A 27,337-nucleotide genomic window follows, 5' to 3' on the forward strand; every position below is an offset into this window, starting at 1 on the left:
ACCCCGTTTATGATCGTTCTCTGCCTGCCTCGACCCTAGCCTAGATATTGTTTCTGCCTCAGCCTAAGCCCTGTGTTTTGACATTGCTTTTTGTCTAATAAAAAAAACTGCAAATGGATTCGCATGCCTCTGACTCATATGTTACAGAAGACTTCGTCAAACAAGGATCCAGCGGTTTTTCTGAGGAACTTAGGCCAGGTATGGACCCAGCTGAGCAGCTGCTTGATCTGCGGCAGGGAAATTCTTCAATTGAGGATTATGTTGCCCAGTTTTGTGAGCTGTCCTACCGGGTATCCTTTGGGGACATAATACTCAAGGACATGTTTCGTTTTGGATTAAATGAACCGATTAAGTGCTGGCTACCTGAGGGGAAGTTTGAGTGCAGTCTAAGGGATTTTTTGGAATATGCTTTGCTGTTGGCGGATTCTAAATTTACTGTGGATGTTTTGGAGGAGTGTGACGCCGCACTCACTCACGTAAAAGCCACGGTTTTAGTGTTGTGTCAGGTGATCTGCCTGAGTGATGTGCAGTCTAGGGTGGTTGTTCTCGAGTTCAGTCACGTCACCGCTGATCTGCCTGAGTCACGTCACGTCTCCACTGACCTCAATAAGTTAAGTTTTCTTAAATCATCTTGATTCAAGTCAATTCATCACTGATCTGCACGAGTCGAGTTGAGTCACTGTTGATTTTTACCAACCAGGTCCAGTCACTACTGATCAACGAAACCTTGCTGATTTGCCAGAATTCCCTAACATTTCATCTGTTCATCCGGAACTATTGCACAAGATGTCTGCCAGCCCAGAGCCACTGCACAAGACAGCCGCTACACTACAGCCTTCAGCCTTGCCGGAAATCCAGTACAAGACTTCAGTCACCACGGATATCTCCTCTGTGTTCCAAAGCATCATGGAGGTCACACATGCAGATGCTAGGAGGATTCAAAGGCACATAAGGCTAGTAGCAAGTGTGGCGGATCTTCCCAAATCCTTTGCTGGATCCTCTGGCGATCCTAGGGCCTTGGCGCAAGCCATACCAGAGGTGATGCCCTTGTCCTCAGTGCTCCCCATAATGGCTGTGGCTCTGTTGAGTGTGTGGGCCGCACACTGCCCCACAGGGGTCTCGTCAGGCCACAAGTCTGCTCCAGAAACTTTGCCGTCCCATGAATGTGCTTCCAAGTCCAGCTATGAACTGCTGGAGGTGCCGACTGATACCGTAGATTCTCCAGAGGTTCTACCGGTGACTGCACAACCCCCAGGACCATCTGTTTGCTTCATTGAACCCCCGCCTTACCATGCTACGGCCATAGGTGAATGAATCCTCGTCCTGCCCAGTCACGGCTATGAAGGCCGTCTGTGAATCCTCGTCCTGTTCAGTCACGGCTATGGAGGCCGCTCATGAATCCTCATCCTGTCCAGTCACGGCTATGAAGGCCGTCTGTGAATCCTCGTCCTGTCCAGTCACGGCTATGGAGGCTGCTCATGAATCCTCGTCCTGTCCAGTCACGGCTATTGAGGTTGTCAATGAATCCTCATCCTGCCCAGTCACGGCTATGAAGGCCGTCTGTGAATCCTCATCCTGCCCAGTCACGGCTATGGAGGCCGCTCATGAATCCTCGTCCTGTCCAGTCACGGCTATTGTGGTTGTTCATCCTGCCCAGTCATGGCTATTGAGGGCTATGAAGCCCATCTATGAATCTTCGTCCTGCCCAGTCATGGCTATGGAGGCCGCTCATGAATCCTCGTCCTGCCCAGTCATGGCTATGGAGGCCGCTCATGTGAGGTGGTTGTGCCCAGTCACAGCTATGTCCTGCCCAGTCATGGCTATGGAGGCCGCTCATGGCTATGGAGGCCGCTCATGAATCCTCGTCCTGCCCAGTCATGGCTATGGAGGCCGCTCATGAATCCTCATCCTGCCCAGTCACGGCTATGGAGGCCGCTCATGTATCCTCGTCCTGCCCAGTCACAGCTATTGTGGTTGTCGATGGATCATCTATGATTTCTAGTTACTGTTAAGTCATGGCTATGGAAACTGCTCATGAATCTTGTTACTGCTATGTAGTGCATTTCAGAACTTTCATCTCGCCAAGTCACAGCTATGGAAGCCATTAACGAACTCTTGTCCAGTCCCGTCATGGCTATGGAGGCCATTTATAAACTCTCGCCCTGTTATGTCATTGCGTTGTATTTCAGAAATAAAATCTTGTTATTTCCCGTCATGGCTATGTGTCCTGTCATGGCTAAGGAGGCCACCTATGAATCTTCATCCAGTCAAGTCTCGGTCCTTGGGGCCATGAATCCTCTGTCTATGTTGTCTGTCTCTGCTTCTTCCAGGCTCCAGTCCCAAGCATGCTGTCCTGGCCAGTTCGGTCCACCCTGGGGGGCATCCACTCTGTCTGCTCTACCCAGGAGGGTTCCAGGCCCGTCCACTCTGCCTGTTTTTTGTATCTCACCCTCTCTTAGGTTCCGGTTACTACTCGGGGTCTCTGTTCTGCCTGATCCAACCTGGGGGGCGTCCGAGTCGCCTGATCCACCCAGGTGGGCTCCGGCTCCATCCGATCCGCCCTGGTGGCCGTCTGCCTTGTCTGCTTCGCCCTGTTGGGCGTCTGTTTCACTCCCATCTCTATCCTTTCCGCCATGGCATCCAGCTCTGCCAGTTCCACTCTGGTGCTCTGCTTCAATCCTGTCTCTCCACCCCTTCATGGACCTGGCCCTCCGTCCCTCCCCCATGTTCTGCCTCCGCTTCACCACCCTCCTGTAGTTATGCTAGCGTTTGGAAGCCGCTCCTTGGGGAGGGGCTATGTAATGATCCGGCCCAGGATCATTCCACCCATCAACCACCAGATGTCACCATATCATTACTTGGACACAATCACCTCTCATACTGTTGCACCACACCAGAACTACATCCCCCATGAGTCACTGCATCACTAATCACCTTGCCACACCTGCACCTCATTTACACACACATATAAGCAGCACTCACACCCAGACACTTTGCGAAGTCTTGATTTGCTAGTCAGTCATTTCTGAGCGTTTTCTCCTTGTCTCCTGTTTCTCCTTCTAGTTTCCTGTTTGGCTTCCCGACCTTGGACTGTGTACCCCGTTTATGATCGTTCTCTGCCTGCCTCAACCCTAGCCTAGATATTGTTTCTGCCTCAGCCTAAGCCCTGTGTTTTGACATTGCTTTTTGCCTAGTAAAAACCTGTGAATGGATTTGCATGCCTCTGACTCATACGTAACAGTATGGCTGAAGGCATTTTTACAGCTGTGTACCATGAGCGTTCAGACTGACTTGAGATTTGCCTTGCAAACATTTCAGCAGTTAGTAGCTATATGTGTCCCGAATTTCTGTAGACTGAACCAGCCATGCCATTAGACCTGAGATTTGCCTTGTACTATTTCATGAAACCATCATAAATAACGAAGCCCAAGTGCCACCTACACGCCTATTTTGTGAAGTGTATGCTGGTGAAATGGTGAAGTGAAAGGACTTGATTATATTACCATTTTTGATAATTAAACAGCATTATGAAAGTGTCTTCTGCTCATCAAGCCTGCATTTGTTTGATCAAAAATACAGAAAAAAAATATATATTTAAAAAGAATTATTAAATTGTACTGAGTTTAAAAGATTGTTTTTCTATTTTAATATACTTTAAAATATAATTTATTTCTGTGATGCAAATCTGAATTTTCAGCATCATTACTCAAGTCTTCAGTGTCACATGATCCTTTAGAAATCATTCTAATATGATGATTTATCATCAATGTTGGAAAGAGTTGTGCTGCTTACTTTTTTTTTTTGTAACCTGTGATAGGCCTACCTTTTGGGGTTCATTGATAAATGAAAAGTAGGCCTACCTTTTGGGGTTCATTGATATAGAGATGTTTTCTAACAATATTAATCTTTACTATCACTGTTTCTATCAATTTAACAATTCCTTGCTGAATAAAAACTAATTAAAATAAATAAATAAATAAAAGTACTGACCTCAAGCTTTTGAACGGTAGTGTATAGTGTTACAGAAGTTATATTTTAAATAAATGCTGTTCTTTTTTTAATTTTGAAAGAATCACAGGTTCCCACTCTTTCATGAACACCAGAGTCAAGGGACTTTAGCAGAAAGGACTTTTTAAAAGTACCATTTTTAATTAAATCAAGCAATACCTTGGAAATCCGCACAGTCTGCATATACACTCTAAAAACGGCTGGGTTGTTTTTAACCCATGCACATAACTTCACTTGAAAGTCCTTAACTGTACTTACCATTTCACTTACACTTCAAATATTTACATAAGAAATGTCAGAGTAATAATGATGTTTTGAATGTGTAGGTTCACTTTTCATTACCATCAATATAAGCTAAACAAGCCTGCACTGACAAAGAGAATTAGATGGGTGGTGTAATATTATAATACAGTGTTATTAATCGATATATTAAGGTAACACCTTATTTAAATTACTAATATAATTTACCACACTGCACAGAAAAATCCTATGACATATTCAAGTGCACAGCTTCTTCACCTAATTAATTATTTATTTGTTTAGTTATATAATTTATAATTTGAATAAGAGAGCAACACCAATAAACTTCAGGTAATCAAAAAATGGGTTTTATATTCCTTTCATCATAGATCAGATTTTTTTTTTTTCCCAGGAAAGGGCAGACTAGAATAAATAGCATTAAATAATAAATGATAGAAATAGCAAAACAAAAATTAAATAATTAATCCAAAGTTTGAACAATTATGAGTAACGTTAGGCTAAATAATCTAAATATGATATATGTATCAGGGCTCAAAATTAACTTATTTACTTGGTAACACTGGTGCTCCCAACATCAAAAAGTTAGAAACACCAGCAAAAATTTAGGAGCATCACAACTACAAATTATATATTAACAGATTTTATCCTTAAATTCTTAACTTTAATGCAGATTTTAGATTGTTTTGCTCTACTGCTCTGTCTGTTTTTATTTTTTATTATTTTTTTTTTTTCTTAGATGAAGAAATTGATGAGGAAGGTTTCATGCTACTCGATGACCGTACAATCACAAGCCTCATACCAAAAATCGGACTTCGTGTCAAGTTCCTAAAGTACCACGAAGAGCTAATAAAGAAACATGGGGTACACATGCTTTAAATGTGAATTACTCATACAAGGCGACTTAAAAAGCCTTTTCACCCATCTGAGGGCGGTACATAGCGTAACATCAGCATGTACACATTTTAAGTGTGTTGAGCAGGGATGCAGAAGGACATTTTATTATATGAGGTCATACAAACGACATCTTTTGAAGCATGAGCTGTGTAGTAACAAATATGGGCCTAGTGCTCCTATAATTGAACAGCTCAGAACTCCAGCAGAGCATGCTGTTTTGGACGCAGATGAAGATGGTCCAGATGATAATTGGGATGACCTTGGCCCTGAAGGGGTCATGAACAGGGTTGCCACATTCTTGGCCTGTTTGAGGTCCAGGTCATCTCAGACGTTTAGTTCTGTCAATTATGTGGTTCAGGAAACCTCATCTTTGATTCATGACATTGTGACAGATCTGAAAAACAAAACTAAGTATGTTTTTCAGAGATTAGGACAGGAAGATCTTCCAGAGGTAAAAGTCCTCAGAGAGGAATTTAATATTGCCTCTGAACCATTTAAAGATCTTGAATCTCATGTCAAGCAAATGAAATACTTCACTCAGTCAGGCAACTTTATTCTGCCAGTTGAAGAAGTGTTTCCTGGAGTGTCGTATATGTCACAAAGAGCATCAGACACAGGCATAGTTAGACAGGTTGCAGTGCAGGACACATTTCAAAGAGTGCCACTCAGGCCCCTTTTGCGGAAAATTCTCGAATGCCCTGGTGTACTTCAGGCAGCACTCCAGTGGCAACAAAAGAACAATACAGATGTCCTACAGGATTTTTGTGATGGCAAGATTTGGCATGCACATGCTCTTTTTTCTAAAGACTTTACTATTCCCTTGGTTCTGTACAATGATGACTGTGAGACAGTGAACCCTTTAGGATCCAAAACTGTCATGCACAAACTTGGCTTCATTTACTTTACTATCAAAAGCTTGCCTCCAGAGTTGCTGTCAAGTTTGAATTCACATTTTCTGTTGGCAGTGTATAAAACCGATGATGCCAAGACTTATGGTCTTAATGCAGTCCTGAAGTCCATCATTGACGAGCTAAAGTCTCTAGAACTGGAAGGCATCTCCATTGATATGCCTCATTTTCAAGGTACAGTAAAGTTTGCAGTTGCTCAGTTGTGTGGAGACAACTTGGGATTGAATGGCATTCTTGGCTATACACAGAGCTTTTCAGGCAATTATGTATGCCGGTGGTGCAAGGTGCACAGAGATGTGTTACGGGTACAGACAAGTGAAGATCAGTCTCTACTTCGTGACACAGACAATTACCAAGCTGATCTCCATGAAAATAATCCATCAGGTACAGGTGTGAGAGAGGAAAGCGTTCTAAATGACTTGCACTTCTTTCATGTGACTGATAATGTTGCGCCTGACATCATGCACGACATTTTGGAAGGAGTAGGGTCTGTTGAGGTTAAGCTTATTTTAAATTCTCTAATTGAGGAAAAACATCTCTCCCTTGATACCCTAAACTACAGGATTACTAGTTTTGATTACGGCTTTTGTGATAAGTGCAATCAACCTAGCCCTATCAGCAGAGGTGATCTACGCAACCTTCATGGAGGTATGCGCCAATCTGCCGCCCAGATGTGGTGCTTGATAAGATTGCTGCCATTAATGATTGGTGATCTTATTCCACGCTGCAACACATACTGGAAACTGCTGCTCCTACTTTTGCAGTGTATGGAGTTCATTTTTTCTCCGTCTGTTACACCAGGAGCCACGGTCTTTCTTTCTTGCATTCTTTATGAGAGTGATTGATTGTCTCTTTTTGTGTATGCACATCTCCACCTACGGCCCAAGCACCACTTCATGTTACACTACCCTAGGGCAATCATGAAGCTAGGTCCATTGATTCACTTTTGGGCAATGCGTTTTGAATCGAAACATGGATTTTTCAAGCGTGTTAGCCAAGTCACTTGCAACTTTAAGAATATATGCAAGACTATGGCATTTCGGCACCAAATGATGCAGTGCTGCACAAAACACTGAAGTGGGGCCAGGTAATTGTGCTTTTCTTGCTACTTTGGATGGTTTCGGAGACATTCAAAGTGGTCTAGAAGGTGTTCCAACTCACACTGAAGTGTTTTTACCAGCTTGGGTAAAGGTGAGAGGCACTGAATATAGACCAGGAATGACAGTCTTTTTGTCCTACAGCCAAGATGGTGAGCCTGAGTTTGGACTTGTTCAAACCATCATTGCTGTTAATACTGAGGTCAAGCTTGTGATTCAGAGGTGGAACACAGTAGGGTTTGAGCGATATTTTTTTTGCATATGAAGTTCAGCCTATACGTTGTGTTGAAGCAGTATATGTAAATGTTCTTTTGCATCACCATCCTCTCCATGCAGTAAATTCGTTCGAAGAAAATGATGGCAACTTGTATATCTCCTTACGATACAGAATTTTTTAAACACTCAGGGACAATTTATGTTGTACATATTTGTAAATAGTATTTTTGCTACTTTAATTTTTACTCAAGATACATGACTTTGGGTCAGTTCCATAGTATTTTTGTTTTTTTAATTTTTTATAAAGGTACATTTGTTTTGGTTAGTTTGTTTTTATTTGGCTTCTTTTGAGGTATTCAACTTTTAGGCTAGAGTCAAGTAAGTCCTATTAAGTGATGTAGTATGCCAACAAATGCCAAGAAAAAATATTTGCACAGTCAATGATATTCTGTGTCATATACTATGTATAGAAATGGTAAATCACAAATTTCAAATAATATAATGGTACACTAAGAGAACCCAAGTAATACAGCAATGCAGTATTTCAATGTATTTATTGTTTTTCATGTGAAAATGGTTGAAAAACACTCAGAAAACAGCAACCTGTAAGTAAATATTATCTTAAAACTCTAAAAGGCAAGTGTTGAAATAATTAAAGGATTAGTTCACCCAAAAATAATAATTCTGTCATTAATTACTCACCCTCATGTCATTCTAAACCACGTGACATCATTCAATTTTATGACGCTATGAGAATACTTTGTGCACAAAAAACTAAAATAATTATGTTCAACAATTCTCCTCCGCTTCACCCTAGCGCCATTTTGGGTAGTACCACTGATGTCACATGGACTATTTTGTTGATGTTCTTGTTACCTTCCTGGACCTTGAAAATGGTAGGACCCTTGTTGTCTATGGAGGGTCAGAGAGCTCTCAGATCTAATCAAAAATATCTTGATTTGTGTTCCGAAGATTAATGAAGGTCTTACAGTTTTGGAACGACATGAGGGTGAGTAATTACTGAAAGAAATGTCATTTTTGGGTCATTTTAACTACTCATTTATGGGCCTGCTCTATTGGATTCGAGACATAACTTTGACAAGGCCATTCCACAAGGACCGCAACAAAAGTATTCATTAGCTCTTCAGATATCAAAGATGTCAGATATCTTTTCATGGCAATGTAAATTCTACACACTGTACTTTTTACTCTTTGTACTTTACTACTACTACTATAGACCTTAGTCAGGTTAGATACCTTATTTAATTTTTAGTGACCACATAATAAATTTTCATGTCTAAATATCTCAAACTGTTTTATGTATTTTCATTTAACATTGCATTTTAAATGTTTCATAAGCAGAACAATAAAATGACATTTTACAGTATAACCAAATTAGGTGATATGCACATATTATGCACGTCATGTATCAAAACAAACTTTTCTTTTTTGTCAGCAGGTTGAAAATGCCACTCCTTCAGCTGTTCACATAACTGACACAGAAGAAGCCACTGTTGCAGCAGGAGATATTGCAGAAGAGCTGACAATTACACCAATGCCATTCATTCAAATAATACCAATTTTTGTAATTTCTTCATTCACTATTCATGCCAGATTTTCTGCTTTTAAAATTAAACAGGGTCTTTGAAATAGAAAAGTCAAACTCAAAAATCTAGTTTTTATATGCTTCTCTTCTTATTTTTTGCAGAATATTAAAGAGATTCTCATGGCCTCCCATGAGGGGAGATGGATTTCAGCAGCTTTAGAGAAGGAAAAAAGCATCACAATTAAACAGAGACGTGCACTGGTGCGAATCCTGGTGGCCTTTTTAATTGAAAAGTTTGGCGAAATGTGAGTGTCAACTTTAACTGCCTAAGGATCTTTTTTTATTTGCTAATATTAGGGCTGGGCGGTGTGATGGTGTATATCATTACCACGGTATAGAGTGTCTATGGTTACATATTTTGCTAGATCATTTATTTTGCTGTATGCAAATATATAAATCTGTATAGTACTGCTTGCAAGTTATATACACCTGAACTACTGTGATAAAGAAACATGTATGAATGAGAAAACAATGAGTACGACACGTTAGATGTTAAGTAGTTATTAAGTGCAATATGTAGTGAAGAACTCAATGCAGTGCTTGCGCTGCCTGCTAAGGAGCCAGTACAATATTAAGTAATGTTAAACAACCAAAGGCCAAAGAGAAAATCACGCATTGCTCCTGACTGAATCACTTTTGTATCTTTAATAAGAATCAGTTCATATTTGATTTCAATCTCTAGCATTTCTTATTACATGTATAAAAAAAAAATACTGTAGCTTAAAAACTTGTTTAATTTATACTTTTATATTGTGTTTGTAATTTGCTTCTTTGTTCCTATTTTTAGGTAAAAAAGTTAAATTAAATATAAGTTTTGATATATATATTTTTGTTGTGATAATATTTTTTATAATGTTGTATAGTAATTTTGATCATATCGCCCACCCCTATAGTGACTTCTTATATTTAATGAGTAGGCCAACTTCTGACACCAAGAAGGCTATGGCAATGGCGTTAATTGAAGAGTTTCCCTGCCTTAAAGACATCAGAGGCAATGGCTATGTAAGAACCTTTTTTTTTTTTTTTTTTTTTTTGGGCTTTCACATAGTTCTAAGCCACATTTTATATCAGTAAAAACTGCTCTGTATGTTTCGTGATACTTTTAAGGAGGCATTTTACACACCAGGCCGGAACCACCGTCCAGCCACAGGCTTCATTGAGGAGCGCTTACGAAACATCAGAAAGAGAATGAGAAAACTTTCCAGACCTCAAAGACATGAAGAGGACACATCACATAGGATGGTAATCCCTGGTGAGTCTTGAATTAATTAAATCCTTTTCAAAGCATAATCTTCTATCTTCTGAATATACTAGGGCTGCTCCCTAATAGTCAACTAACCATTAGTCGATGAGAAGAGGCTTGGTAGACCAACATTTTATCAGTCGCTTAGTCGCAGAAAAAAAAGTTAAAATCCACAGTCGATGGAAAAGTAATACAGTTTGTGTTGGAGTGAAAATTTTTGTGTTGTGTGTGCAATGTATTTTTTTGAAATATCCATATTTCAAAAGTAATGAACTTTTTTCCTTCACTTCCGTTATCTGTCATGCGCGGAACTGTTCCAGCGGATGAAGCAAGACATAATATGCGCAGTGCACGCACCTCTGAGATATGCTAGTCTCGCAAAACCAGTCTTCTTGCTTATATCAAAATCCTCGGACAATTTTCTTTACAAATCCTTGGTTTGTACTGTTAATTCATGACTGGCATTTTGTTTTGTTCTGTCTCCGCATTTGTGTATGACAGTCAGCGGAAGTGAGAGAAAAGTGTTTATTACGTTTGAAATATCATTTCCACTTATGGATAAACTTTGTGTATATGTAGTCTTATCAGTGATGTGTAGCCTATCTGTATTTGTTCACATCTCAAAAAATGTATTGGGGTTTCATGACACTTTAAGAAATGCTATTCTGTAATATAGAAATTGAACCCCAATTGTAATCACAGTGCTGAACAGAAAAGATAGGATTCTTGAGTTAATAAGTTTCTGTAATATGTCCCCTGTTTTATAAGCATGGCCTTATGGCAACTGTATGACTGAATCACATGTGTTTAAAATATTAAGAACAACTCTATTGCTTGTGTGATACTTTATAAATGTCATACTTTAAATGTCTGCAAAAACAGAACCTACTATTCCAACGGAGAGAGCCCAAAGTCTTGTGAACTGGCTGAAAAATAACCATGCACCTATTAACCAAGTGGTAGAAAATATGAAGGAGACAACCTTATATCGGGCTAAGTGGATACATCAGAATGGGACAAAGAGCATCACAGAGGTTCTCCTTGAGTTCCCGCATCTCTTGAACACACCTGGAATGGTATGGGTTTAATAAAGTTATGAAAAGTGTCTATTATGTTTTTTAATTTAATGTATTGCAAATAGGGATGCACCGATACCACTGTTTCCCAGTGCTCGCCCGATACCGATACTTTTATTTTTGGTACTTGCTGATACAGAGTACTGATACCAATATTTTTTTATTCCATTTGTAATTTTTTTTAAATATTGGGTACAGAAACCAAAAGATTATGTATAATGTTAGTTGTTTAACTTTATTTCCCAAATTGATACAGTCAAATCAACATTTATTCAGACACTCTTGATTGAATAGCTTTTGGAACTTTAATAAAGACTTATCTTTAATTTATACAGTCAAATATGCAATGCTGTTTTACATTTCATTACTTAGGTAATTTCTGTACTTAAAATCTAATGTTAGTTTTTCACACTTTATTTTATTTGTATCTTTATTGTATTTATTTGTGCTGTTGCTTGTAGTTAGATAATTATTGTTATTTTCTTTATTTTTATTTGACATTATAGTTTTTCCTGAAACATAGCACATACCGATCCATACCGAAACCGTGACTCTAAAACCGTTATACAAACCGAACCGTGAAAAAGTTTGACCATTCCACTCCTAATACATTGCATACATATACAACGTACACATCCTTAATCTCTAATATCTTCATTCTGCTGTCTGTTGTTCTGTTGTCTGTGTTTCTTTGTCTGAATATGGCACTTATCACATGCTATGTGGTTTCGGTGTTTGTTCTCGAGGCATTTTAACGAGTACGAATACAGGTGCTCAGTATCGATATCTGTGCATCCCTACTTGCAAATATCACATAATCATTTAAAACACCCTACTTCCATTATATTAGATTTCCCAAGACTTTGATCAGGTCCATGGAGAAACTGGGCTGAAGCTGTTTGAATCGTGGGCCAATTTCTTTGGGCCAACATTCCACAAGGTGATATTTGTTGTTTTAGATCTTTAAAATCATACAACAAAGTATGTAATATCATGATAGTATTTGTTTTTTTATGGCTACAGCTCATTAAATTTAGTATTCCTTTGCTGGCAAAATGAGTCGCAATGAGCAAATTTTCAAAAATTAATTATTTTCATAATTCTCCAGATCAATGCTTGTAAACTATTGTTTGTTGTTTTTTGGAATTTGTGAATGATGTATGAACTATTTAAAGTTTATAGAGTAATTGATATTGTGAATTGTGAAGTTTTTATTTTTTTTGAAGGTTATAACCTAATAATGTTGCTTATTTTCCTCCAATTCTTCTATTAGTAATTACTATATTAATAATCACATTATAGCTATTTTATATATTTCTATGAAAAACAAGAAAAAAAATGTGCAAATAAAACAGCAGAACAAATATAGGAATGGAACAAATTAATTAGTGCATTAAGGGCTCTAAACTGTGACTTAAGCATTCACATTTACAACCAAAAATATAAAATTGCGAGTGAAGATTTTGCCAATGGCTCCTTACTCAATTTTTTTGTTTGGAGACCTGGCATTGTTTCATTTTACTTAAAACATTCTTTACTTAAAACATCTTAAAACATTCAAGTAAGAAAAAAAAATAGGCTAATCAAATGTAAAATGACTTCAGTGTATTCATTACAAATAAATTATTAAACGTACAAAAGCATGTCAGTCAAGAGCAGCAAGTGATTCCCTCTGAGATAGATGGCGCATGTATTAAAAGGCTACTGTAATGCATGGATCTAATATAATGGTACACATCAGATGTTTTTCCAAACAGTTAACCAAATGTTCACTTAAGACATAACAGATTGTTTGCTTGAATACTCAGAGAGAGATTTTGAAATAGTGTAATTCTTTATATGTATATTGGGATCAAACGCTGTCTGTGGCATCTTTATGTACACAGATATGTCAGTCAGCGCAATTGTTTAAAAATCACATTCGCTGGTTCGGTCTCATGCCATTGAGAATTTGCATAATGAACAAATTTTTTGTGAATATCTCAAATCTAAAATTTAAACAAAAATGACATTTTTCTCCTTTTTTCCCCTGTAGCTCAGTGCATTCCGACAAATTTTTTACCAGCATGGATCACATATGTTTGTTGTAGCTGGTTCTGTTCTGAGATGTTATGTCTCTTTTATTCAGAGAATCGAGGTGATGTTGCTCTTTTGGTCCTTCCCCTACTTCTTCCTCCCACGGTATACAGAATTGGTCAGAAGGTCTTTCGACCATCCATTGACGAAGCTAGGAAGGCCTTCATTGATCTTCAACCAGTAAGTACTAAATCAAAAAATTGCTTATTAATGTGCATTGTTTAATGTTTACTTTTCCAGTAAGTTTAATTGGATTTTTACCTTTATGGGCATTTTTACTTCCTATAAATCAATTTTTTTCCTATAAGTGTGCATTCATATTTTTTGAGTTTATTTCTTTTTTTATTTTTGTGGGTTTTTCAAATCAAGCAAACTCCGCAAATTTTCAAAGAAAATGACCTTGTGCAAATTTTCATAATCCTGCCGCAGATTAGCCGTAGAAATTTGGTCTTAGTAAGTCCCCTGATTTTTATCGCAATGGACATTTTCAGTCAAATAAAGCCATTTTTTGTTTCTCAGTGTCCAAATTTTTTGAATGAACAAATGCGTTTACATCATGACCCCTCCAGCTATTATAAAAGCTAAATTTGATAGCTGAAAATGTAAGTGTTAATAGATTTGTGCTACTAGTTTGGGATAGTTTATTTGCTGACCGTTTTTTTTATATTTTTTTTTTATTTTTTTTTTTTTTTTAAATTATGTATGACTGTTACAGAAAGTATGTTTATCAGATCCAAAAATTACATTATTAACATAATTGTATTATTATTTAAAAATGATCCTGCATCTTTAAGTAAATGCAGACATGAAATGGTATGTCTTTCAGATGTAAGATGTGCGATTTGTAACAGTAAGATTACTGTCAGGTGCTGGTGTCATCTTCTGTAGAACTTAATGGCACTAGTGCTGGTGTTGTCAAAAGTTAGTCTGGAGCCCTACAGTTATTATTCGACTATTCAGAAAATTATAACAGTGTTACTACTAGAATGTGTCTATGGTCAGTTCACGTTTTTTTTATAAGAAATGCCGCAAATATAACCGCATTTTTGAGAAAGTTTTGCAGCAAAAGTTGTCCATTTTAAAAACTAAAATCAGAAAAATCAGTATTCCGCCATATGTTAAGTGTTTCGTGAAATGGTGTGTTGAATTTTACATTTAAATTATATTAATAAGACATTAGGGCTGTTAATCAGTATCAACAAAATTCATCTTTGCAATGCAGAGAAAACACAGAAGCTGCATCTGAAGTGGCATTTAGATGTATTTACACACGTGTATTTATGATGCAATTATTTATTTACATGTGTATTTAAGATGTATTTATTTGTTTGACATAGCTCAGAGGGTCATGGAATTGTAGATGATTTTTATTTTTTGAATTTATTTTATTTGAAAATGAAGGGTAATTTTAATTTGAATGTGAAATTAAAACCACCAGTAGGTGGCATCAAGTCACTGTTAATACGTGATTCATTGTGATTTAACCGAATCATTTAAACAGTTGATACATTCAGGAACAAAACACTGTCATGTTGCTCAGAGAGATACAAAACAGTGCTGTGGCTGTGTTTGGAATGATTTTTGTTGGCGAAATAGAGCAAAAACAGGTAATATGGTGTAATATTAACTTTGTTTATTAAACTGTTGTATAAAATCAATCCATGTACAGGGCTCTACAGTGCAACCATTTGCGACTGAAAACTACTTGCACGTGACTGAAAAAATATTTAGGAGCACCCGTGTTCAAATGATCCAATTTGTGTTTGCACTGAGGAGAGCTTAAAAGGTTTCTCCGTGTTTTTGCAATGTTGAGTAATATATCACAGACACTGTGAATACTTCCATAAACAAAATATAGAGGGAGTGTAAATTAGAGATTCATTGTGAAGTGTTGAGAGCTTTGTTGATTATAATGGTACATTGTGAGATCGCGATTAACTAAGATAAGTGATAGCTTTTAATGACTTTTAAGGGACTTTGTTTGATTATCAATAACTTTTAATACAACAGTTGTGATAAACAAGAAGTTAATATTAAGTGACTTACATTGTCTGACTATAACACTATTGCCTGATTTTGCTCTTTCGTCGTCAAATAGTTTGAAAAAAGTCAAAACTGAGCCACTGCACATCTCCATTTAAACACAGCGGTGTTTCGTTTATAAATGAACCTGTGTTTTTAAACTAATCTAGTGAGTCTATGATTCGATTTCCCATTCATAAAGACAGTCACTTGCATTATTATTTTATATATTGATTTTATGATTGGGTTTCCCATGAATGAATGATTCAGTATTTAAATCAGTGGCTTGCCGCCACCTATTGGTAGTTTTAGTTTCATTTTTAAAGTATCTAAAGTAAGTATTTTAAGTTTATTTAAATCATGAATGAGTGGTTTGGTGTTTAATTCAGTGGCTTGCCGCCACAGGAGATTCGTTGTGAAACATTACTATTTTTTAGAGCTTTTTGAAAGAATGGAACTGTGAGATCGCGATAACTAATCAGTGATAGCTTTTATTTGATTTAAGGGACAGAAAAAAAACAGTAATATTGTGAAATATTTATACAACAGTTAAATAACAAGTTTTCTATATTAATATGACTTACAAAAATGAATAATTTATTCCATGTGCCTGATTTTGCTGAAATGTCGTCAAAAATCATTAAACCAGTCGTTTCAGTGTCAACATGTAACATGCCACCTCTGAGCCTCATTAATCATTTAGAAATACATTCTACAATTCTGATTTTATTATGAGTGTTGGAAAACAGTTCTGCTGTACTAATATATTTTGATGAATAAAGATTTAAAAGCTTGGTTACAGCTCAAAATGTCTAATTATTCAAATTGATTCTAATTAGATGTATTCTAATGCTCATAAGATCTTTGCACACTTTTATCAATTTAACAAATGGCTTGCTGAATAAAGGTATTGATTTTTTTTTTTAAAAAGAATAAAAAAAATTACTGACCCCAAATTTTTTCTTATTGTAATTGTTTTACAAAAATTTGATTTCTATCACATAGCTGTTTTTTTGACCTTTTTTTTTTTAAGAATTCAAAAAAGTTTAGGAAAAAAGTATCACACGGTTGTGAAAAAATATTAAGCAGCAGAATGTTTCCACACTGATAATGAATCATATATTAGAATGATTTCTAAAGGATATGTGATAAAACCCCAGAAAATTCAGCTTTGCTATAGCTGAAATAAATGATTTCATTTAACGCTGGTAAATGAAGGATCCAAAAACATTAGATTACAGGAATAACAGTCTATCACAAATTATATTTTTTTCTGTATTTCCGTCTTTAAAGCAGGCTTGATGGTAAAAGTAACTTTCAAAAAAAATTAAAAATAGTAATGTTTCCGATGAAACTTTTGACCTGTACTGTATTTAGAAAACTTGATCTCTCAGGAATTTAGATGTACTCGTGTCACCTCTGAGCCACATTGGTCATATGATCAGCAGCAACTACAGCAGAATTTTACAATTCTTCTGTGCTAGGACTGTTCCAGGCACAAAGATTTTGAATACTGGTTTAATTTGCTCAATACAGCTCAAATGTCTAATTATTGAAATTGACGCATTAAATGTAAGAATTTAATCAAAAATGATGAACACTTTTACCAAAAAAACACCAGATAAAGGTAAAAATGCACTTAGGGCAAAGTCAAAAGGTTCAAAAGGGTCAAATCCACGGTGCTGTCCTAAGATATCAGCATGACAAACAGGTGCATCACCAAATATAGGTCAAAGCCATTATCAAAGAAACCCCAGAATATAATAATATAATAAGGTTTGGTTTTTTTTTTTAAATATCTGTGTGTGTGTGTTTATACAGCTTGAAAGCATTACCTTTCAATGAGTGAGTAGCATATGCGAGCTTTTGTAGAACTGAAGATAAAACCTTTACTCGCGTGCGAGAGAGAAAACGGAAGAAAAACCTGACTCATGACATTCATAGTCATGATAAACTCAATTTCATGATAAACTCAATCTGTATTTTATTTACTTTGTTTTATAGGTTGGAACAAATATGGTTGAATTCATTAACCGGCCAGAGTCCACAAAACACCATCCCTTTGTCATGGCTATGGGAAATGGCCAGCAAATCTCCCAGGCATTTGTGATAATCAATGGACAGGCTGTGGAGCAGAGCACACTGCTCGCAGCTGTAGATCCTTGTTTCAAAGCTTTCTATGTCTTTGACATGAACTACCCCAAGCAGTGCGCATCGACCTGGGAGTTCATGCAGCATGTCGTCTTCCAAATAGAGGGCAATGAAACATCTGCAGTTCGTTTTCTTCGCACATCCTTATTCGCTGAAGAGTAACTTTAAACACTGTAATTCAGTCTACCTACAAGTCTATAATTTATACTCCATTTTCCCTCCTTTCTCTCACGCTATTTTATTCTCTGGACACTTTCTGGTAACTCGTAACCTCAAGGTCATTGACGCTGCAAGTTAAGCATTTAAAAATAGTCCCATACCAAATTCTAATCAAATTTTAAGTGGTTATATGTATGACTTTCTGTCTGTCTTTCTTTAAAAAACTGTAATTGTTATTTATATACTATTTATGTACTTGATATAAATTTTAGGACATCTTTAAATTATTTAGCATTCTCTGTCATATAAAATTTTAATGGTCAATGTCATTTCACTATCTTATTAAATAGTTAAACGTAAAAATGTAATAAACAGTTTTTGCATTTGCTGAAAATAAAAATGAAACATTTTTTTGTGCAGTTTGTCACTGGTACAAATTTAAACATTTATTTGTTGGTTGGCATTAAAAATAAAATTGGAAAAGTGTAAACCTGTTTTTTTTTTCTTTTCATTATTTATTTAATCTATGATTGTGGGGACGGCCTAAATCGACATACTTCAACGCATACCTTTTTTTTTAGAATGATCACAACCCAATGCATTTAGTTTATTTATTTTTTTTTAAAACCGAAGTGCATAATAATACACGTTTTGCAATTAATTCCGAGTTTTTATGATTATTATCAGTCTATTATCTTATTTTAGTTGTTAAGTTCTGCAGGGAGTAATTTATGGTAAACTCGGGTTAATTGGGACATTTTGCGAGTCATCTTAACAGCCCAAAGTGGTGTCACTTTACCTGAATTCACCACTATTTTATAAGCGGTTTTCTGCAATTTATTTTCATAGTTTTTGTTATATTCCAACGTGTTTTTACATATGTTTTATTCGTTTTTCTTCCATTAAAGCACTAGTTTTAGGTGCATACCAGACTACCTATGTGCATGCATAATAAATATGAGTAGGGCGTGAGTGCATCTGTCGACAGAGTTTATGTTTCATTTGGTCAGATAACCGTGTTTTGTGCTATTTTATCCTCTTATTTATCAGTTATATCATCTGAAATGATTTGTGTGTCTCTGGTTTCTCTTTCTGACAGTATCTGTGATGTGAATGTGTCGTGGCTCGCGTGCGTCTGGGTGGTCGGACTGTGCAAACACTCGACAACCCACAGCTAAGCTCTGGACAATAGACCAATGAAAGTCGCCCGCGGGAAGTTTTTTGTGCTAGATCAGGTTTTGTGCATTTATTTTGGTCGCCAGAACTAATGGGTTGATTGACGCCACTCGCACCAACACCCCCCAAACTGGTTCAATAAAAGTGATCGCCGCTCCTTGTTGGTCCAGGCATTCCACTGGGCTTCAGTGGAACGATGCCTTCATTCATGGTTTGGGAGCTTTAACGGTCTAATAAAAAACCAAATTCATACATTCATAGCGAAATAGTTGAGAGTTTGCTGCAGTACTTTAGGATGAAATTGAACTGATTGATCGAGTCTTTAGTCACCCTAGTTTTAGGAGTGAAAAAAGCATTCTTTGGGGATCATGTTTGGCATATTTTCACTCAGAAACTGAGCTGCAGAAGCTCCAGTCCATTGAGAACCATCACTTCAAAAAAGACTACTAACAAGTTGACAACAAGATTGCATGTAATATTTAGTATACAGCCTGTAATGGTAAATGGCTTGGAAGAAATCCCCCTCCCAAAAGGGGCCAAAACCCCTTTTTTAAGGGGGAGAAAGATTGGCTAGCATTTTTCTGGGAAAAAGAAATCCATCCGGGGTTTTCAAAATCACAGGAACATTTTTGGTGGGCTTGCGTGTGTTTAGGTAACATTGTCTTGGGTAAGAAGCGCCATCTAGTGACTGAATAGAATGATAGCAGAGCGTCAACAAGAGTGGGAATATTTCCAATGTTGGTTACACAGAAGGTTTTCTAAAGAACTAGAAAAACCATAACTGTTCTTCTATGGTCTCAGACTGTAAATGTAAAATCATTTTAGATTGTATGTGTAAACTATATGCAGTAGGCCTATGTATACATGTACTTTTGTCTATTTTTATCTTTTATTTACATTATGTTATGCTAATTTAATTATTTTATGTGCGGTTGGTATTGTTCTGATAAAATAGTCTAGATTATCTGTCCTACTTAGCATCAAGATACTATTCACGAATGCGCAGTGATAATATCTGTGTTAGTCAAATTGCATGCAAATTAAAGTACATGTGAACTTTAAGTTTTCGAAACCCTCATAATTCTAGTCCTCTTTACGTTTTCGCAATGTAATTCTCCTTTTTTTTGTCCTTTTAAGTGATTAGAAATATGTTAGTGGCATGGTTTCTGAGAACTGACCGCATTTAGGTGTTCTTACAGAAGCGTACAGGTTTACATTCCAAGTAGGTATTTTTTTTCTGTTTTTTACACTTTTATGGAATGCAATATTTTTTTCTCTTTTCCCCTCCTCTTTTCGGGTGCAGTACTGGTATGTAAAACCTCTAATAAAGGCAGCTAATAACTCCTGAAAAAGGCATAAAACCTTTGTAGTTAGTTAATATTCCTAAAGTTTCTGTTTTAAAACGGTGCAAAGCTCGGACATACAGTATATAGTGTAAAAAAAAATAAAAGAAAAATAAACTAAAGCTATATACTATTAATAATAATGAAGTAGGTTAGATAAAGTAAAAAAATAAATAAATTATAGTTAAAGAAAAAAGTAAAGAAAATAATGTTAAAATAATAAAGAATAATGTGCTGTCATGACAAATCAAGTTTTTATTAGCACATCATCTGCTGGGATAACAATTTTTTTTTTAATTCCTGAAGTTGTTGTTTCCCCTTGTTTGATCAGTTAATCAAAATCAATGAATCAAATAAATGTAAATAAATAAATCCCATTGACCTAGATGTTTAAATTGGGCCTTTATATAGACCATGTTTTGTCTTCTATAGCGATTCAAACTTTTACATTTTTCTAAACAATAAAATATAATTTACAGTAGGATGCCAATTAGTTTATTATTTTGTGCTAAAGTCAAACAAAAACACCCAATAAAACTGACGTGTATTAAGTATATAGTAGGCTAAATGGTGTAATTGTAGTTGTAATTCCTAAATTCACCATAAGATGGCGGTGCTGTAATACTTTTTTCTCGAATTTGAGACAAAGTCCTACTGTTTGTGACAGTTCATGCATAGTCACCTTTTATGTAAGTAAACATTTATAACATCTTCGTTTTCCATCCATTGATACGTTACATTAATACAAATATTTTGTAATATGCATTCATTTTATTGTTTAGCTATTTGTTTTTCAGAGTTTCTAACTTTCGTAATTAAGTTCAAAGCAGTGGAAAAAGTGCAAAGAGCTGCTAACTGCAGCTTGGAACCACCAAGTGTTTACTTTTTTCCTCTGGTCACTTTTAAATGCTTAAGCAAACTAAAAAGTTTACATTTTTTCTAATTTTAGTGGGTATACAAACCTTTTCGTGCGCCTGCTGTAAAAGGGAAGTATAATTAAACTTGAAAGTATGATTATATTTTTTTTACTTACATTTTAATTAAATATAAATTAGAATTTATTTCGTGTATATTAAAATTTTTAAATAGCATTTTAATTTAAAATTTAAATTGTTATCTACATAGAATATATTTTTATACAAGTTTTATAGAATTATTCTTGATTATATTTTATACAATTATATATTATATTTTTTATCATATATTATAGGCCTATTTTATATAATAATACTGTGTACTTTTACAATATTATACTGTTTAACGATAATTATACTGTTACAGATATGGAGATTCACATTGGCATCGCGTTGTCTGCATGTTTTAATACATTGTTTTATTTACAGTAGGCTCCATAAGGTAAAGTGTAGACAACAGCAAAAGATTAAAGACTAGTAAAAAAAAACATGCATTCATTATACAGGGTTATTAGAGATAAATTCACACTTTCATTTAAATTAATTTGAATATATTAAAATACTTTCAGATAAGTTTTCGTATGAAGGCGCTCCTAAAATGGCAGGAAAAGTACGTTTTGATGCCGCGTATCCGTGATGGGGCAGATCCTGAGATCCAGGGGATCGGGGCGGAGTCACGAGCTTTCTAGTTTGATTGACGCTTGTGACGCGTCAAATTGAGCGCACGAGACAGTCTGCTGGACGGACGGACTTTCTTAAGTGGATCAAAGATTACTGTAAAAAGCTCCTGAGTCCTAAACTCAGACACTTCAGCCGTAAAAAAAGAAGAAGAGGGCAGTCCTTACCGGGAGACACGGGGAGACCCCTCCAGCGCTGCGCGAGACTTACAGCAGCACAGTTAAAGGTTAAAGGAGCACTGTAGGGAAATATCACTATGCAAATGGGTAAGTTCCTCTTGAACTGTTATAGCTAGTCAGAATGACGCCTCGAATAAAAAATAAAATGATTAATGATAATACTAATAATACTGTCTTTAAAAAATACAGATTCTTATTGGCATCGATGGTTCCATAAACAATCTTTAACATCTATGGAATCTTTACGCTCCACAAAAGGTTCTTTATAGTGAAAAGAAAGGTTCTTTAGACTTTTAAAATGTTCTTCACACTTATTTAGATTTTTAAATAATTCTTTTTTTTTTTTTTTGGTATCGTTGCGAGAACCCCCTTTTTGGTTTATTTTTAAGAGACCTACACCGTTCAAATGATGTATTTCGTGTAAATAGTATGTGTCTTTGGATGCTTATAAGAGCAGAAATGGCACAAATCATGTCTATGAACTTTTTATGCATCTAAATATTCGATAGCTCAGACATAGGCTACATTCGATTAAATTCGATTACTTTACAACCGTGCGCGTTTACTATAAAAATAAACATTTATGTTTTTAAGATCTACAATTTGTGTCTGAATTTTTCATTAGCTAGTCCCTATTCTTGTTCCCCATTCAGAAAATCCCTTGATTACAAAGAACCATTTAGTAAAATTATTCATATACAAATATTTATAAGATTCTTTGTTCAATCACGGAGCTTTAATTTGTTTGTGTTTTTTAATATTTGATTATTCGATGATTTAATTTACATGACAGCCGCAATGGTGCAATTAAACTGCAGCTACTAAATTATAGTTTAACTACACTCTTAAAAAATAAAGGTTCTTTATCAATAGTTCTATGAAGAACCTTAAAAATCCATGCAACCTTTCAAATACAGAAAAGGTTCGAGAACGGTTCTTTAAATTTTTAAAACGTTCTTCCAAATGTTTCTTTTCGGAACTGTTCACCAAAAGGTTCTTTGGGGAACCAAAATGGTTCTTCTATGGCATCATTGCAAAAACACCCTTTTGGGACCTTTATTTTAAAGACTGTATTAGTTAGAATATGTTGAATATACAGTTTTTGGTTCTTGCAGATCAGACGTACGGAGAGGTCAATCAGCTCGGAGGGGTGTTTGTGAACGGCCGGCCTCTTCCTAACGCGATCCGGATCCGGATCGTCGAACTGGCGCAACTCGGAATCAGGCCTTGCGATATAAGCAGACAACTCCGGGTCTCTCATGGCTGTGTGAGCAAAATTCTGGCCAGGTACAACGAGACCGGCTCTATTTTACCCGGTGCTATCGGTGGGAGTAAACCCCGGGTCACGACGCCAAACGTGGTGAAGAGCATACGGGATTATAAACAGGGCGATCCTGGAATATTCGCTTGGGAAATACGCGACAGACTGCTGGCCGACGGAGTGTGTGACAAATATAACGTCCCCTCTGTGAGCTCCATCAGTCGCATTTTGAGAAACAAGATTGGGAACCTGTCTCAGCCGAGTCAGTACGACAGTAAACCCTCTCCGCCGCAGATCTCTTATAATCCCGTGTATCCGTATTCATACCAGAACGCCATGTCTCCAAACGGCTCCAAACTCGGCAGTCCTCCGGCTGTGTCTGTCAGCCTGTCCCGGGCCTGGCCCTCCGTTCACACCGTCAGCAACATATTAGGAATACGGGCTTTCATGGACCCCGCAGGTAATCACACCTTCTGGATTATCGATAGCCTTCAAGATCCTGGGGTAGCCGCTTCCACTCTTAAAAATAAAGGTTCTTTATTGGAATCAATGGTTCCACAAAGAACCTTTACCATCCATGGAACCTTTTCATTCCACAAAAAGTTCTTTAGATTATTAAAATGTCCATCACTCCATAAGAAGGGAAATAAAAGGTTCTTTGGGGAGCCAAAACTGGTTCCTCTATGACATCGCTGTGAAAACCCCCTTTTGGAACCTTTATTTTTAAGAGCGCATGGTTTTATGCGATTAATGGGAATATTAAATGAAATATAAATTTATCAGCTATTGTAATTTTATTGTTTTACCAGTTTGCCATCCAAAGCAAAAGTTCCAATATTGGCGAAATATTGTATGACAGCGTGTTTGCATAGAAATTAAGAAGGTCTTCGGGGAATCTTTTCTGTATCTGGAATATTAGTGTTGCGTTGCTTCTGCACTCTTGTTGTGCTATACTTCTGCCTTTTGGAGATTAAAAAATGATTGCTGTTATTCAGGTTCTTCAGATCAGTGTTTAAAGCATTATTGCAGAGAATAAAAAGACAAGGTTTTATTATGGCATCAGGCATCACTGTGAACCAGTTTGATTTAATAAACTAAAAACTCGAACGCTCTCACAATAGTCTGATAATGCGTTTCTAGTGTTTCTATTTCTGAATGTGACCAGTGCACTGTTTGCATGAAAAGCCCGTATCATTTTCAGACTCAGCCAATTTGAAGTTCAGTTCTTTAGGTTTTACTGCAAGATTAGACTGCATCTTGAAATCATAATCAATTATTATTTGATTTGTTGTTGTTTTTGTTAACGTGCAGCAGCTGCAACTATTTAAACGGGTTTTATTTTAATTAATTTTACAGCTATTGCCGGAACAGAGAGTTACCAGCAGAAAATGGAGGACTGGACGGGCGTTAACAGATCTTCATTTCCCTCCGTTCACGGAGTCAACGGGATCGACAAACCTCCAATAGAAAGTGACATTAAGTACACACAGGTGGACTTTTAATTTAGGCCTATTGCTTTATTTATTTTAGCATGTGCACAATTTACGTGGACATGTTTAACTTCAAATCTTGATCTCAATATAAACAAACATTCTTAAAAGTAAAAGTTCCATGGCTGTTTTCTCAGAAGAACCATTCTTAGCTCCCCAAAGAATCTTTCAGAACCCCTTTTTTTTAGTATAAAGAACATTTGAATAATCTTAAGAACCTTTTTTCCATGTAAAAGAACGTTTTGTGCATTAAAAAGGTTCGATGGATGTTAAAAGTTCATGGAATCACGGCTTCCAATAAAGAATCTGTTTATTTAAGTGTTGGGGAGGTCTGTGCAAATGTTGCTTTTATTTTATTTATTCATTCATAATTTAATTTTCTAAATTAAGTCAAATTGGACCTTGTAAGTTTCATTGTTATTATTAAGAGCTCTTAATAAATTGATCACTAGTTTGTTAATTGCATTTAATTTTCTCATAGCCTATATAATTTTCTTTTTTTTTAAATATAAATTATTTGTTGTCGTTCTTTTTGTTGAAAATATAAAAATAATGTTTATTTTTAATTTTTAGGGTTCATCAAATTTATCGGCGTATGTTCCTGCGTGCGCATACTCCGCCACTAATCAGTACGGCGTTTACGGTGGACACGCCGGTAACTACGGGCACTGGCAGTCTCAGGGCGCGAGCCTCACCCATCCAAACACCGGGACCATGATACAGAGCCCTATGCACACCGCCATATCATTCAAAAACCCGCCCAGAGAAGGTGAGATTGAACCCTCAATTATTTAGGCAACATGAAAACATGAACAAATGAAAAAAAAAAAAATGTTTAGTATAATATAGTACGTAAGTATCTTGCAATTAACATACACAAATTAGACATTTTAACTGAAAAGGAATGTAAAAACGCTTCAGAAAAAATGTAATCTAACTCACATATGCATGTAATATATATAGTATAATAATACAATATTAAAAATGCATGTCTTTTATTGTAAAACGTTAAAAAATTAATTATTTACAGAACAAGTCTATATTGTTAAGAAATCAATGTTTAAGTTTTTATAGAGAAAAATAAAAAGCATTCGCTCGTGGTGAAACGAATTTCCTGCATCATATTTATTTATATTTAATTAAAAATGTTCTTCTTTGTTCGTCATTCTTATTTTGTGCATTGGAGTGTTTCATTTTGCATTTTATGTTATTTAGCTCATGTTTATTGCAGCATTTCCTTGTGTTGCTCTGACGTCATTATTTTAGGCAGATTTTAATGAACTTTTATAGCATTTGTGGCCTTCCATTGTACCACAGCTGCCAGTTTGTACCTTAAATGTACCCCAAACAAATACAGTGACGTTGTAAGGGAAGTATAGCCTTTACAAACATCTGAAAGGCTCATTTACACCTTGTTTGTTACATAAACACTCCTCTCTTTTGGCTCCAGCAGAAAGAAAGAGTCCTCTGAGCAAACAGCAGCACGAGGGTCTGAGCGCCGTTCATGGACTCTCAGAGTCATAACAACACAAAGACCACCAGAGAAAAATAACTTTCATCTGTTCATCCTTCATGTGCAGCTTCAAGTAGTCACTCAGCAGTAAGTTCTGGATATAACACACCTGAATGTTTCACACCATTGTGGAAAAGTGGGATCTGAAGCTGTGGAAATACCACAGAGGATTTCTGCAATATTTGCAGTAGATTTTTTTTTCTTGTTCTTTGGTGCAAATAAATGTAGCGTCAGGCTGTTGTTATAAATGGGCTGCAATTTGTTTGAATATTTTCTTGTTAGCAAAACAACGTTGTTAGAGGGGATATGAAATTAAACTGTCCATGTCATTGCATTTTCTTGTCTGTGTGATAATGAATGGCCTATTGAGTAATACACATCTATTTTTATCATTTCAATTTCTGCTTAATAAAGGCATGTCAAAAGTGACAAAGTCTTCAATTCAATGGCTGATTTCTGCTCAAAAGTCACAGTCTAGATAACATGTTTACAGAGAGATTATGTGGGATTTTGCTGCCGATGTTTGTTCACATGACAGAAGATCTGCCCGGACAACCATAAAAATAAACAGATAGACGATCAAATCAAACTGCTGCAAGTCCGTTTATGTGACCTTAAATGTAAAAGTTGATATACTTTTATTAACATAAACTATGTGCAAAATATTTGCAATAAATTAATTACTGAAAATAACAACGTATTAAATAAAGCAAGTAACAAATAAGATGCGTTAAAAAAGAAGTAGTAAACCAACTATCTATTAGATAAAACAAACTTTGAAAGAGTTAACGAAGGAGAACAAAAGAAAATGCACCCGCACTCATACGGGATATATTTTTTACTTTTTTGAATGTTGAACTTGAATTAATACACTTTTATTTGCCATTTCAACCTTATTTGTAATTGATTTTTAATTTATAGGCTACTTAATTCCCCGATGTATTCATTTAGAGTAGGCTATCATAGGCCTAGTTTATTTGATATCACCTTTCTCCTCTAGTTGTTCGATTTTCCTAAAAATAGCTATAATAAAAGGCATAGTATAATTATAATAACAAAGCCAAAA

General features: G+C 36.1%; 2 protein-coding genes across 3 annotated transcripts; both read left to right on the forward strand.

Annotated features, from left to right (window-relative positions):
* Positions 1 to 4,453: 4,453 nt before the first annotated feature.
* Positions 4,454 to 18,056, forward strand: LOC109104311. Its single transcript, XM_042775792.1, has 9 exons — positions 4,454 to 5,130; positions 8,844 to 8,969; positions 9,093 to 9,235; positions 9,908 to 9,992; positions 10,098 to 10,242; positions 11,116 to 11,309; positions 12,160 to 12,249; positions 13,438 to 13,565; positions 17,412 to 18,056. Exons 1-9 carry the CDS (start codon positions 5,032 to 5,034, stop codon positions 17,515 to 17,517), a joined length of 1,116 nt encoding a protein of 371 aa, XP_042631726.1. The 5' UTR covers positions 4,454 to 5,031; the 3' UTR covers positions 17,518 to 18,056.
* A 3,801-nt stretch (positions 18,057 to 21,857) lies between these two features.
* Positions 21,858 to 26,698, forward strand: LOC109060731 (paired box protein Pax-1-like). Of its 2 annotated transcripts, none has more exons than XM_019077879.2 (5): positions 21,858 to 22,094; positions 23,123 to 23,728; positions 24,625 to 24,758; positions 25,332 to 25,527; positions 26,212 to 26,698. In XM_019077879.2, exons 1-5 carry the CDS (start codon positions 22,085 to 22,087, stop codon positions 26,280 to 26,282), a joined length of 1,017 nt encoding a protein of 338 aa, XP_018933424.1. In that variant the 5' UTR covers positions 21,858 to 22,084; the 3' UTR covers positions 26,283 to 26,698. The 2 variants fall into 2 exon arrangements, with proteins under 2 accessions (XP_018933424.1, XP_018933423.1); XM_019077878.2 differs by having other exon boundaries at positions 21,859 to 22,094; positions 26,209 to 26,698.
* Positions 26,699 to 27,337: the final 639 nt, after the last annotated feature.

Source organism: Cyprinus carpio, chromosome A18 (assembly GCF_018340385.1).
Source record: "Cyprinus carpio isolate SPL01 chromosome A18, ASM1834038v1, whole genome shotgun sequence".
NCBI lineage: Eukaryota > Metazoa > Chordata > Actinopteri > Cypriniformes > Cyprinidae > Cyprinus > Cyprinus carpio.

Bases quoted from the DNA above. Each gene is read 5' to 3' on its own strand.
- LOC109060731 (XM_019077878.2), top strand. The intron at 23,729-24,624 runs GTAATCACACCT...TTAATTTTACAG, and splicing joins GGCTTTCATGGACCCCGCAG to CTATTGCCGGAACAGAGAGT. The intron at 25,528-26,208 runs GTGAGATTGAAC...TTTTGGCTCCAG, and splicing joins CAAAAACCCGCCCAGAGAAG to CAGAAAGAAAGAGTCCTCTG.
- LOC109104311 (XM_042775792.1), top strand. From the start codon at position 5,032: ATGCTACTCGATGACCGTACAATCACAAGCCTCATACCAAAAATCGGA. The intron at 5,131-8,843 runs GTACACATGCTT...TTTTGTCAGCAG, and splicing joins AGCTAATAAAGAAACATGGG to GTTGAAAATGCCACTCCTTC. The intron at 10,243-11,115 runs GTGAGTCTTGAA...CTGCAAAAACAG, and splicing joins ACATAGGATGGTAATCCCTG to AACCTACTATTCCAACGGAG.